The 13,838-nt window shown below is 35.2% G+C and overlaps 1 protein-coding gene across 1 annotated transcript in view; it reads left to right on the forward strand.

Moving 5' to 3' along the window:
- ABCA13 (ATP binding cassette subfamily A member 13) overlaps positions 1 to 13,838 on the forward strand; it is a 161,822-nt gene that overhangs the window by 37,577 nt on the left and 110,407 nt on the right. The window contains exons 17-21 of the mRNA XM_030444664.1: positions 1,637 to 1,801; positions 7,245 to 7,422; positions 9,847 to 9,986; positions 12,127 to 12,240; positions 13,252 to 13,342. Coding sequence (XP_030300524.1) covers positions 1,637 to 1,801; positions 7,245 to 7,422; positions 9,847 to 9,986; positions 12,127 to 12,240; positions 13,252 to 13,342 — 688 coding nt within the window. The remainder of the gene's footprint in view (positions 1 to 1,636; positions 1,802 to 7,244; positions 7,423 to 9,846; positions 9,987 to 12,126; positions 12,241 to 13,251; positions 13,343 to 13,838) is intronic.

The following is a 13,838-nucleotide window of genomic DNA, read 5'->3' on the forward strand; positions in this document are numbered from 1 at the left end:
TTGCGTTTTTTGTCTTGATTTAGCTCCAGAAAGCAAACATAATAGGTGAAGAATGGGGCTGGCAGATGCTGCTGTGTACCATTTCTTGTTTCTTCAGGAAAGCTGAGGAGTTAATTATGGAAGCTTGAGAGAATACACAGGTGGTTCGAGATGCAGTTTTATTCATTTTTAGCAGAGTTTGCTGTTCATGCAGTTACTCACTTCCTATTCTGTAACTGTGGAAGGTTGCTCATATGGCTTTACAAGAACAGCACACTACCAAAACTATAGTGAAGGGGATGCATAATCCTGTAGCAAAACTGTATTATCTGTACAACTGCAGATAATCTGGGATCTAATGTGGGGTTTCAGGGAGATATTTTTACTTGAGAGACCAAAATTTTTGGATGGGTTTTATGATAGTTAGCAGACATTTATTTCCATTCTATTGGAATTTACTGACAGAACATGAAATGTAACTAAATAGTTAAAAAAATAGTTATAATGTTGGGAAGAAGAATATTTTGGTCTAAAGCCATAGATACCAGGTTATATTCTGGATTACACATATGTGAATAAATAGATTTGCTCTAAAAACAGGACAATTTCCCAGCAGAGGTTAAGATAGCAGACAGAAAAGATTTCTACTTTATGGATTACCTGCTAACAAAAAAAAAAAAAAAAAGGAAAAACCCCGGTGCTTATTATGATGGGGCTGATTGAAGCATGAGATCCTAACAAAGAATAAAAAATATTTTGTCATCCATTTTTGTTCATCCTAAATTATTGTGGAAATTTTGCTAATATTATAACTTAAGAAGATTTTTTTCAAAACTTAAAAAAAATCTAAAAGCCAGTGAAAACTGAGAAGTAAAAATAAGCACAGATGTTATTATAGTAGAAAGTCAAATAAAGGTAGATAAAATAAGGATAATAGGAAGCAGCTGAAAGTATTTAATGAAATGTTATTTTTTCTATTATCATGCATAGGCAGGTAACAATCAGTTTGCATTACCACATTGTCTAATAAAATCTATAAAAGCAAAGGAAATAGAAAAATTAAAAATGACAGAACTTTTACAGTGGAAACAGCAAATAGCCAATCGAACTTTAGTCAAATAGGGAATGAAATGAACATAATTACTTTAGGTAAGAGACAGCACATATGAAAAATGCAAAAGGATGTATAGTGTGACAGGAAAGTTTCTTGTCTAATGTGAAGTTTAATTGCCTAAAGAAATGAAAATGCTTATTAGATTTAATTTAACTTACAAAGTATTTTTAAAATATTAAACTTGCACTGAGAATCTCGAACCTATCGAAGGAAAAATTCTCATTCACACTGAAATCCCAGGGGGCAGGATGCTGCACATCCCATTAGTATTAATATCCCATCAGCTTGATAAGTAGAAATGTGTTCTCTGGATTTTAAGTCCTGATTTGTCATAGGCCAGTTCTAACGTTACCAGAGAATTTTTCTTTAGCTGAATTGGAAAGTACTTGAGGAGTTATACTAAAAGAAGTTTAAAAGGTAATTTACAGGAATATTGTATAATCAGTTTTAGAAAAAGACCAAATGAATTATGAGTGTTTCATTAAAAGGTTTAAATTTGTTTCTATTAGGAATTTAATGCTGTGATTTTCCTTCTTTTTCAAGATTAAGATACCATCTGAGATTGGCAATGTATTAAATATGCTACTGGATGTGGTTTCTAGTATCAGTGCTCTTTTCAATAAAACCCACCACATCATGGAAAAACTTCCAGTGTTCCTCCAAGGAATTCAGAATATTGGTGTGTCTGACATCTCTGCACTGCAGCAGGTATGTGTATGATTTCAATATGCAAAATTAATTCCCACCATGAGGTACTTCCTTAGGGGTGTGTGATTAGTAAGGTGAAACACTGATAGAAATTGTGTCCTAGAAAGTTGGGAACTTGAGACAAGAGAGTCCATAGACACTAGAAAGACTCACTTGGTCTCTTTCAAGCACTCCTAAGTAATTACTCCTAAGTAATTTTGAGATTACTGATGTGCTGTTTCTCTCATATCTTTTTCATTCATTTATGAGATCATAGATTAAATTAATGTGGTATTAGGCTACTGATTAGAAACATCATGTGTTATCTGTGATTTGAAGATAGCCATGCCTTTTCTGCTAATACTGTATTTTATTATTATTATTATTTTAATGATCATACTGTTACGCTGTTTATAAGAAATAGCTTTTTTTTTTTTAAGGATAAGATTTCAAGACAACACGTGTAGTTCTTGTATCTGCTCTGGGTTTTTGTTTGTCAGCTAAGGTTTTTGTGTGATAGTTCTGCTTGACCTGTGAAAAAAATATAACATGAGATGTGAGTGGGGGTATTTTGATATTTCTTTCGTCCTTGGCTGTAAGGGCGGTTGCTGCATATGCATCTATACAGCTAGCACAGGACCTGGTATTAAATAAATCAGAAAAAGCTACCTGTTTCTAAGCAGCACCTTATTCCATAAGAAAACATGTTGATGCCTGTGGCATTACTTTTGGGATTTGCTATTCTGTATGGAAAGTTTAGGACTGACTCTGCTTCTCAAGTGGCGTACCTGTAGAAGATCCCTCAGTAGTAAACAAGTGCAAACTTGTTTGTGACTACAGTGCAGAGTGAACACTGCCTCATGTAATGTTTTTCCTTGTGGTAAATCTTTCTCAAGATCTTCTAATCCGTGTGACAAAGAGGCATGCTGAAAAATGCTGTTCTGTACCTATTAGTTATCTTTTTGAGCCTTTGTTCTTTGGGGTAGCTCTTTGGCTGCCACAGTGAAAGGTGGCTTTCATCAAATGCTCACACCTTTTCTGCTTTCCTTAAGCTACTTCTGTTTGTGCCAGACTTTCCTTTGAACAAATTAAGTGTTCTTTTTGGAGTGAAATCTCTAGGTTGTTTATTTGATTGAAGAATCTCTCAAATATCCTGTTCAAAAAAAATTTACATAGGTAAAAATCAAACAACAGAGGGCCATCTTGTCACAGTTTTAATCTTTGCTCCGTGGCAATACATATTATCCTGTAACACCACAGATTTAACCTTGAAATTTTTTATTTTTTGTTAATTCTTTTAAAATTTTTTTAAATTTTTTTTCCTTGAGAAAATGCTGCTTGCTTTTGCCACCTAGTAATTTATAGAGGATTAAAAAATTCATTGTAAGTTTCTGTAGTTAATTTGTTTGATGTTTTGAAGGATATCTCTGTCTCTGTAGCTTTTTCTCATCTTGTAGACTAGATTTTTCTTTGTTTGTTTGCTTCTTTTCTATAGTGGCCAAACTTGTGTTAGTGAACAAGCATGCTACTGAAGTGCAGATATTTATGCGCTTTCCTCCTTAAATATTTGCTTCTGTTTCCAAAAGAATCCATCCTTCTTAAATTTTATTTTCATGATAACCAATGGCAGAATAGTTCAGTGGCCTAGGAAGATTACCAAGTAAGTAGAGTGTTTTAAAGAAAATGCATCTGAGCCTTCAGCATACAAATTGTCTCCTTCATTAACTCTTAGCTGCAAAAGTTATTCTGAAGTTGATTTTAGAATAATAATTACTTCTATAATGAAAGTGGTAATAAAGTATTGTCAATTATGCATGTGGATTTGTCTGTACAATCTGGAGCAGAACTGTTATGCTGCATATTGAGTAGTAAAAGATGACTTCAAAACTCAGTATCTGCCAGTCAGTAGTAATTGGGAGAGAGAGACCCATTCTGCTGTTAACAACATTAAGCAAATGAGTAACTCTTTGAAGAAAAATGCTGCTGGTTTTGATCGTGTCTGCTGCCTTTTTGTTTGCTGTTTGAAATTTGCTTATATTTACATAGCTAATTGTAAGTATGTTTGTCACTTATGAACAGGTAAGCTGCAGGGCACTTGCTGAGTTACTGCATTCTGTTAGTTGTGAAAGGTTCCTGAAAAGCCTTTTGGTGTTAACAAATGTATAAAATTCTGACTGAAGTTTACCAAGGGCTACAATCTTTACTCTTGTATCAAAAATGTTCTGCAGCTTTTATAACTTCTCTGATTTACTCACACGTTTGTGTGAGGCCAATCACAGTCATTCTCTCTTTTGATAGGATAAATAGGTGTATTTTAGTAATTCTTTGTTTGCCTTAGTATTTTTCTTTAATGACAGACTCTTAGGTATGTCAGACATCCTAATGTCATCTTCACCTGCTGTGTTAAGCCTAAACTTAATGTTGATGACAAGATAGAGGTAGAGTCAGTGAGGGAAATCATAGCTGATGACTCTTCTAGGCCTGCTCAGTTGTGTCTACACCTACTTTCTTTTTCTTGCTTTCACCTTCTTTTGTAAGCTGAATATATTTTTGTCTCTTAATTGATCAAGGATCAGTGATATACCCTATAACAGTATCTCATGATTTCAGTTGATAACTAATGTTTTGCATTGATAATCTTTATTTTCAATTTACTTTAAATTAAGTAAGGGTTTTTTGCCGTATAACATTCAGATATTCTTTTGTCCTGTGATGTCTTATGGTTTTAAATTATAAGAATTTTTGTTCTTTTGGGACTAAAACACGTTTCTCATTGAAAAAGTGACATAAGATAAATCTCATAGGAGTAACGCTATAACTTCTCTGTGATCCAGTGTATTCCTTCCCTTTAATAGGGTCTGTGCAGTGTCTAATTATTGCCATATTATACCCACACATTACAGGATTAATGCTGATTAATATTTTCTGGGGCAAGAATGTTTACTGGTTGTCAAAGTTCACCTAGTTTAAGACACAGGAAAAAAAAATATCTTCCCACATAAACATATCGTAACATATTACTCTGGAATGATGAGTTGATAATGCATTAAATTATACTACTCACATACTGTTGGCTCTAACTTCTCTCCACTTCAAAATTTGTTGGATTTCTTTTTCTGTCAAACATCATGTCAAGATATGCATGATTTCCTGAAGCATTATGTCACTTGTTCTTGATTATAGATGAATTTTCTACATTTCACTCAAATAATGTTATCTAAATTTGATAGGCTTCTGAAAAGTAATTTAACAAAATCAGCAGTTTTACTGTTTTACCCCTGATGCTGTCAATTTCAGTACAATAATGCTTTTGTTTTGTTTATGGCTCTACCCAGAAGCAGGAATATCTGTTTCTCTCCATTTGCTTCTTTTAGGCCTTCTGTTCTATCAATTTCTGAATTATCTTTAACCTTCTTGTAGCTTTCAGGAAAATTTCCTTTTTTGTCCTCTCTCCCTTATTTTAATTACTCTGCATTTATTTTTAATTTCATGTTAAAGCTGTAACTTGACTTCTAGGTTTCTTTTGTTGAATATCTGTTATTTCTACTCCATGTGAATTTGCTTTTATTACTATTATTATTTTAAGTATACAGTTGTCCAATTAGGTCAGAAGCCCTTGTGCTATGAGTTTTTTGCCACCATTTGAGATTCCAGTTCCAGATAGCTTTTTAATCTTCAGTACCAAAATTCTCCTTCCATGAGTTTATTGGAGCAACTATGTTGACTGATTACCTTGTGACAAGTTGCTTGTTAGGATTCATCAGCCTTGATTACAGACTTACTTCATTTGGTTTAAGCTAGAACAACTGGATCAAAGAACTTTTTGTGAGCATTCCTCCTATGTAATTCTGCCACGTTATCAAAGCCAAATTTTAGAAAACATATCTATTAAGTCAGTAGATATTTAGTTGAAAGACAGTAAGTTGATTCGGTCTCCTGGTGTCGGTTTACCGCATAAATATTCATTATTTGAATTTCAAGTTATTTTGATTGGAACCAGAATTAATTAGCAAGTCTGCTCTTTGACTGAAATAAGCCTCATTTATCCTTATAGTGCAAATAGTCTCTTACAAGAATTCAAAACCACTTTTATTCGACACTGTGCATAAATAAAGTTTATTCCTCCAGAAGTCCATGCCAGCAGATTAATTCAAGAGCTGTAGGTATTATGAAATCTGGATATTATTTATTTTATAAACTGTGAGCTGAAACTGTGTGCAAAAAGTCTGATTTTGGGAGCAGCCAATACTGAGTTTTAAATAATGCTTTCTAATAGTCCTCCAGGATTATTAAAGAAGCACCTGGCACTTCAGTAAATACATTGATCAGAATAAACTGTTTCTAGCAGCACAATCTCTGAACTGTCTGTGATTTATTATTTATGCTAAGTGCTGTTCTACTTTGAAGATCGACTCTTATGTTTGAAAAAAACCACAGTGATAAAATGCTAATTTACCTCAGTGTCAAAAGTATTTCATTGACATATCACAGTCTATTCTCTACTTGATTGTTGTGCAGTCTTCAAATGATATCTAATAGTCTACTTATTTTTTTTTCTTGACAAGCATCTGCACCAGTAATGAATATCAGGTGGGCCAATACATCCTTCATTTATACTCTAGCATCACTGTTGCCTTCCATGTGTATCCCTTCTTTGAACAGTGCACCTGTACATCTTCCATGAGATACCAGTTACAATGAGATACAATCTCATACAATGTATGAGATTACAGTTACAACTGAGCACATTGTTTGAAAAATGAAGCTGTACAGGGGAAACTGGTTTTTTATACATTTTTTCTGAATGCAGTGAATGGTGGTGCTTAAGCCACAAAAGCAATCAGTTTGGTCTCCTCATTAGGCGTATGCTAGACATGAGCACATGGCAATAATAAATGCTAGTGTGACTCAAGATGTTAAACTAGAGCACTTCTAACAGGTTAAAAGATGCACTTGAAAAACAAGCTTTTAGGTCACGTGCACATTAGTATTTTTTTTTCTTCTTAGCAACTGGTTTCACCACAAACATTCATATGCAAAATGGTTTTGGCAATTTCTGCTGTCTTTGTGACCCAGGAGTAATCTACCAGAAGAGCAGACTTTGTGAAAACAAACACTGTAATCAAGGCATCTGTAGTCCAGTTGTGTTGATATTTTAATTTCTTTACTGCCTAACTGAGGCGCAGTTTTTTTCAAAGTTTAATGGAGTGCATTATACAACTGTCTTCCACCAAGTATCCTGGCAATTAAAACTACATTACAGTTCTACCCCCTCCCTTCCTCCCATGATAAAGTTGATCAGGAGAACAGAAAAGAGCACAGCAGGTCCTCACTCTGGTAGGCAGGTTTAGCAGTTTAATTTTGTCAAACTCCTTGTATGCCTATACCGTGAGAACACCAGGACTACTCCCTGTAGCTACTAAAAGCAACTTTGATTCATCTGTATTTCTTTTGATTGTTCTAGTTGTTGCAAGGTGGGCAGTTCAGAAGTTCAGCTGCTGGATCCCTGGAGTCTGTGATCAAGGCAGTGTGCAAAGAAGAATCTTCGTTTTTCAGCAATGCAAACCTCTTCATTGATATGCCCAGAATCACAGGACTCTTGGAGGACAATATGGGGAAATATGGCATTCCTGAGGACTCAAGTAAGAAAAACTATCAATCACAGGTTGCATGTATATATTCAGAATTTAGAGAAGTCCTTCTGTCTTAAATGGAAATCTTTATATACCAGCTGACAGCTGGCACCTGTTATGACACTGTAACCCTGAGCGGAAGGGTTGATCATTTATGGCTACAAGGTAAGTGTGGGTGATACACACATGACTCTGTTTTTTCTCTATCTTTTAAAGTAATAAATAAGAATACTCCTGTCATAGAGATGTGTTTATTAGAATTTTTGAAGCACTTAGTATTAAAAATATATCTTTGGGATACCAGACTGAGAATTTATTGCCATATGCCTTTCTTTGGTGAACACAAAGCTGTGGTACTATCATGAAGAAAAATATGCAAGCCCTCTGGATAAAATAAGTTTTTCAATAGCTGATATTCCTATTCTCTTTATCAATCTCTTATGCAATCTCAGCTTTGCTCCCTTTCCTAAATACATATTTCACTCACCCTGATTAATTTTAATATTTTTAGTAACCTTGCTAGTGCCTTGGTGACCCTGTGCTAGAGAAGAATGCAGGAATATCATGTCACTAGGGAAGGATCTGTAACTGTGAATCTCCTCTTTTGTGTGGGATAGCAGCAAGCAGGCAACTCTGCTGTGTAGTGAAATGAGGCAACCAGGTGCCACTAATTGCCAGGCAGTGAGCATGAGCTTGTGTCAAGCCCACCTGTGCCTAATTAGGGTGGGCCCCAACTGCGCATGAGCAGGACCAGGGGGCCAATAAAAGGTGTGAGTCCTGAGACACAGGCAGAGCTCAGTCCTGAGCAAGCTGGCAGAGAGGTCAGTTGCTCTCGGAGCAGCACCACCGATCCGGGCTAGTCAACTCTGAGGGCTGTAGGCTTAGAGCACTACTCGTGAGTCTCTGCTGGAACACCTGGCTGGACCTTGAAGTGCCGTGCCCTAAAAAAGGTTCGTCTTGCAACGCTGCTGTTTTTTCCTGTTTGAAGAATGGAGGTAGGATGGCTGGTTAGAGAAAATGGTTGGGATTTACTCATGTTCAAAACTGTCTAGTGTAAAGACACTATCTGTTCCTGATGATTTTTTTTAGTGTATCATCACAACTCTTGAGTGTTGTAAGTCTAGAACTTAAGGTCTTAAAATATCTTTAAAATATAAGTTAGTTCCAGCATTCCTGTGAGTGAATTAATACTGTTTCCCATATTTCACATATTGGTAAATAAAACAATGGACAATGAAAACAAAAACCCCAAATAAATATGAGGCTACAGAAACTTGATTTGTACTCCTTCAAAATGATTACCTTGTAGGTATTTTGTGTACCAGACACCTGCTGATGACTTTCTGAAAATCACAGCTTCGATTAGCAAGTCTTCTGTCTTTAGCAGGTTGATGTTACTGACTGACCCTCTTGCCCTCTTGGAGCCTCTTAACTTTTACAGTTACTTATCAATGATTGTGTTTAGTAATGATTGTTTATTTGAAGAAAATAAAAAATCTGTGCAAAGATCTGGGTGTTCTTACTGATAAATTTCCTATACTTTTTTCTTTAACTTTTAATAAGATCTTAGAAGTTTTTTGCCTTGTTTTCCATTATATACAGTAAGTTGTCTTCCTTGAGGAGTTAAAGACATTATTAGGTATTTTTTCCCAGCACTGGGATATTTATAAACCAGCCTATAATAATTAATAAAAAAACCCAAAATACACGAGTTGGGAGTTGGGCATAAAATTCTGAGTTTTTCTCACAGGAAACTCATTGCCTTTACTCGAGTACAAGTGAAGTGAGATGTCCTGGAAACTATTCCTTGGGTCCCAGTTCTGAGGGACATACACCCTAATGTGCTAATAGCCCTATCTGATGTTGGAACATGTTTTTTTGTTAGAGAATGAAAAAGTGAATGGATTAGGTTTTTCAATTGAGAAATGTAATATTTTCATTGTAGTTTGGTAGGTCCTTATGAAATTATACAAATAAAGAAGTCTGTATTTGTGGAGGCATTTGTAAATACTTATTTCTTTTTTAAATTGGAATAGAAAGCTACATAACAGCTGAGGGTGGGGAGTGAGCCTGTGGGTTGTTTTTTTTTAAGATGATTCTTCCCCCAGTGTTCATATTGTAGGCAGAGGTTTTGGATATTTCCTTCCATTCCAAAGTGCACTGGTGTAACTTTTAGGATAGGTGGGGTTTACAGGCTGCTTTTCATAAATGGTTTCTTTTCCATTGTTTCAAATTCTGCATCCTCAACACTATCAGAGACTTTTAAACTATTTCTATTCAGGGACTTGTAGTGGTTGCTTAGTAGCAGTTGCATGGTATTTGGCATGGTGATGTGGCAGATCCTAAATTAACCTTTTCTTTGAATTAAAAAAAAAAATAAATCCAGCCTCACCTGTGCTGTCTGTATTAAATATGAGACTTTTGTTTTTCTAGCTCCTTTTTGCTTGAAACTTTATCAGGAAATTTTACAGTCCTCTAATGGGGCTTTGCTGTGGACTTTCCTGAAACCATTATTACATGGGAAGATACTGTACAATTCAAACATAAACATGATCGACCTGGTGATGGAGAAGGTGAGTATCAAAAGAAACACTATTTCTGTTTATCTATTTTGTCTTTTACTTATTTTTTAAGATACACATCTTTCAGGATAGGTAGAAGAAACTGGATAATTTCCTTCCAGAAAAATGGATCCACCCTGCACATTGAGTTCTCACCTTTTCCTGCCTTAAGCTTAATATTTCTTTTAACATTTACCTTTTATCTAACTTGTTGCAGAGGTTTCACCTGGGTGTGAAAAGTCAGAATTTTGTTTAATGTCCTTTAAACCTTGTAGAAAATTTTAAAAGAACACATTATCAGATGTGTCATGTAAATCATGCTATTTCAAGGTGTAGGGTTTGTGTATTTCAAGTGAACATTTTCCCTCGATGTTTTCTGATGGGAATTCTAGTAGGGCAGCATAGGGAGTTACTGGGGGAACCTCACATAGTTTCCTCTATGCTGCCTTCAGTAGTCTCTGTAGCTCCTGCACATAACTTACCCCTTTCTTGCTTTTAATTGCTTTCAAATAAGCAAAGTTGTTCCAACTTAGGAAAAAAAATAGGAGAGTTTACCTCGCTTGGAAGAAGAGGAAGCAATCTGAGGATGAGTACAGGGATGCAGTTAGGTTATGCAGAGAAAAAATTAGCAAGACAAAAGCCCAGCTGCAGCTCAAGCTGGTTACTGCCTTAAAGGACAACAATTTTTTTTTTTCCACAAATACATCAATAACAAAAAGAGAACGAAGGAGAATCTCCATTCTTTGTTATATGGGGGTGGAAACACTTCAGCCAAGGATGAGGAAAAGGCTGAAATATTCTAATGCCTCCTTTGCCTGCATATTCATTAGTCAGACCAACCACCCCCAGGGTCTTCAGGTCCCTGGAAGATGAGGCCAGAAAGCATCCCAGCCCCTGATGATTTGATCTTGTGTTCCAGTGTGACCTAACCTTGCTCTGTCCTGAGGAAACAGTAATCTCATATTTTGGCATTTTGCTGTCCTTGAAGCCTTTCTGGTCCCACTCAGCTTGTCACCACCATGCCTGGAGAGTGGATTACGTGATCCTTACATCCAGGCCTGGGATTTAAACCCAGGAGGTTTCTGTGTCATTGTTAAGTAGAACTCGTTTAGCTTATTTAACACAAAATTTCAGTTTAATATTTAGGATCACTCATCCTTTGAAACTGGAATGGAGAATCTCATAGGCACTAAATGCAAAAACTCTCTTGGGAAAATAAGATTATTTGTGAGGGTCTCTTTGGGGCCTTCTGTGATACAAATGGGAAGAAAGAACTACCCTAAACTATTTTACCATGCTGTGCTAGGAGAGGGATTTTGCAAAAAACCACTTAAAACGCTTGGATAAAACTTGTGTACTTGCAAGTAGGTACTACTGCAAAATGTGTGGTCAACCAAATGGAGTTTACAACTCATTGCAGATATTCTTGTTTTGGGAAATGTCACAATCTTTTCCATAATAGCAATGCTGGATTGTTCTTAAATGCACTTCTGTGACTGATAACATCAATTCAGACAAAAAGAGACAGCAATGTTCTCTAATCTTGTGTCTGCTTATGATTTGTTTAAAACAAGCTGGGAAAAAATGATGGGTTTTTTGCTAGTGGCTGAAAGAGAAATTGTATCTTAGGTTTGACTGTGACAGAGAAAAATTTGCTACTTTCAGGTCTTCCTTTGCAAGTATGTTTTGAAATAGATTGAGTGCTCAGTGGAATTTATTGTCCAGACCACGTTTCCAACTTTCATTTTTTATATATATTCAGTCATAGTATTTTGAATAAAAGATCCACAAGTTCTTCAAAGGCTTCCTTTTAAATATGTCCAAACTGTACTTTTTCCCCTGTCTTTCTTAAAAACCTCTATGATGTTCTATAGGAGAGAGACATTACAAAATAAAGAAGTCTTGATGATATTTAAGGTAGGAAACTTAACATGTTGTAGGAAGATTTTACTTTGATTAACTTGATATTCTAGAGACTGCAACAATTGTTTTCATCTCTTGAGTAGGAAAAAACCATGGTTATCCTTACTGCTGACTATCAAAGTGAAATGGAAAGGAGTTACAGATCTGAAGCATGCCGATTCTTCCTTTTTCTTAAGATTTGCTATGCACAATTTTTACTTCATTTGTCTCCATGTATTTTTTTTACCAGGCTAATTTCACTTTTGGTTTTGTGGAAAACTTGAAGACTTACTCTGAGACATGGCTTAGGATGTCTGAGGTATTTAAAACCAGTGGCAATGTCCTCACGGTCTCACGACTGCAGGTTTGTGAACTGTGGGAAAACTTCCTATTTTCCAATTATTAGCTATGTGACCTGGACAGAATTTCTATATGTGTAAAACTGCCCATATATCTAGCTTTAGGTTTTAAGGTTTGGAAATGAGGCAGATTATCTTTAGGTTATGAGCCTACAATGTGATATTGAGAAACATCTGAGGTAAAAATATTTAAACACAACATTACCTCAGTATGTCCAGTATAACTAGACAATAAGGGAAATAAACCAAGTATAGCTATACCTACACTTCATATACTTATTTTAAAAGCAAATGTAAGATGATGGGAAATAAAATATTTTCTGGAACTTGCTTGTGGCTCAATTACTTTTTCAACAGTGTATGCAACTGATTAAAAAAAAATGAATGTGGGAAACAGATTGAAAAAAAGAACATTGTGTTTACTGGGATTTCTCCCATTATGAATATTTGTGTCCTTTTTTTTTCCTCAATAAAATTTAGATTTGCCATGTTTGACTTGTGATCCATATATGTCAGCTGAGCTGTTAACTTTAAATTAAAGAATAATGTTAGTAATCATGCATTGGGCTTGCAGACCCCAAGATGCTCTTGTAGAGCTAATAAAATTTTTCCCCCTTAGAATGTGGGGGAAATGAGCTGAAGAAGTTAAAATAATGTAAAAGGAATTTCCAAATGCCAGTTTTTAAGAGATATTTATATTACTATAGCTAGTGCTAACAGCATTATGGCCAAAAGTAGTACAGGAAAAGAAAATGTTTTTTTATCCTAACAGACTTGCAATGACATTAGAATGGACTCAGTTAAAATATCTGCAGTAAAGGAGGACAGTGATTTACAGCAATAGGGGGTGTATGTTCTGCTGTTTGTTTGTTAAGAGGGAGAGAGTGAGGCTAACTGAATTCTCCACTGTTATGCAGGGATTCTTGGTAATGGAATTAAATATGGATGCATATGTTTATTTTATATTTCTTTAGAGAAGATAAACCTAATATAACATCTAACACTTTTCATTTTAGGAAGCTCTGCAAAGCAATTTCATAAAGCATTTTATAGAAAGTAATTTGGATATTGACACGGAAAAACTTTTTAAAAAATTGCAAGTATATGGTATGTACATAAAAGGATGTGCTGATTACTTTTATTTGACTATAATTTGACTTTAGACCTGTGTTCAGTTGAAATGGAATGTTCTACCTATTTAAATGATACTAAAGTTGCAGACTTTAAATTTTCATGTTGAGTTAATCTCGGGTATTTCCAGTTGCTGTCTTTAATTCTGAGTGACTGGATAATTGGCATTTCAAAATATTGAAAGACTTGAAAAATCTCCTAACAAATTAGAAGTGGCAAACTGTCATATGGTAGTTATAAACATAAGAGCTATACTTAAAAGAGGGAAAGGAAAAGTAATCCGGGTAGCCCAGGTTCCATTAGGTTGTAGCAAATTTTTGTTGTCAATTTTGAAGGAAAGCTGTGTACTTCCAATGAAAAGAAATAGGAAATGACATTGAATACATGTGTTTAACCACAAGCTATCTGTAGTGTTTTTGCTCCTTTTATTGAAAATTATTTGCATGTAGACTCCTTGAACATTTCAAAAGCT

This window comes from Calypte anna, chromosome 2 (genome assembly GCF_003957555.1).
Source record: "Calypte anna isolate BGI_N300 chromosome 2, bCalAnn1_v1.p, whole genome shotgun sequence".
NCBI lineage: Eukaryota > Metazoa > Chordata > Aves > Apodiformes > Trochilidae > Calypte > Calypte anna.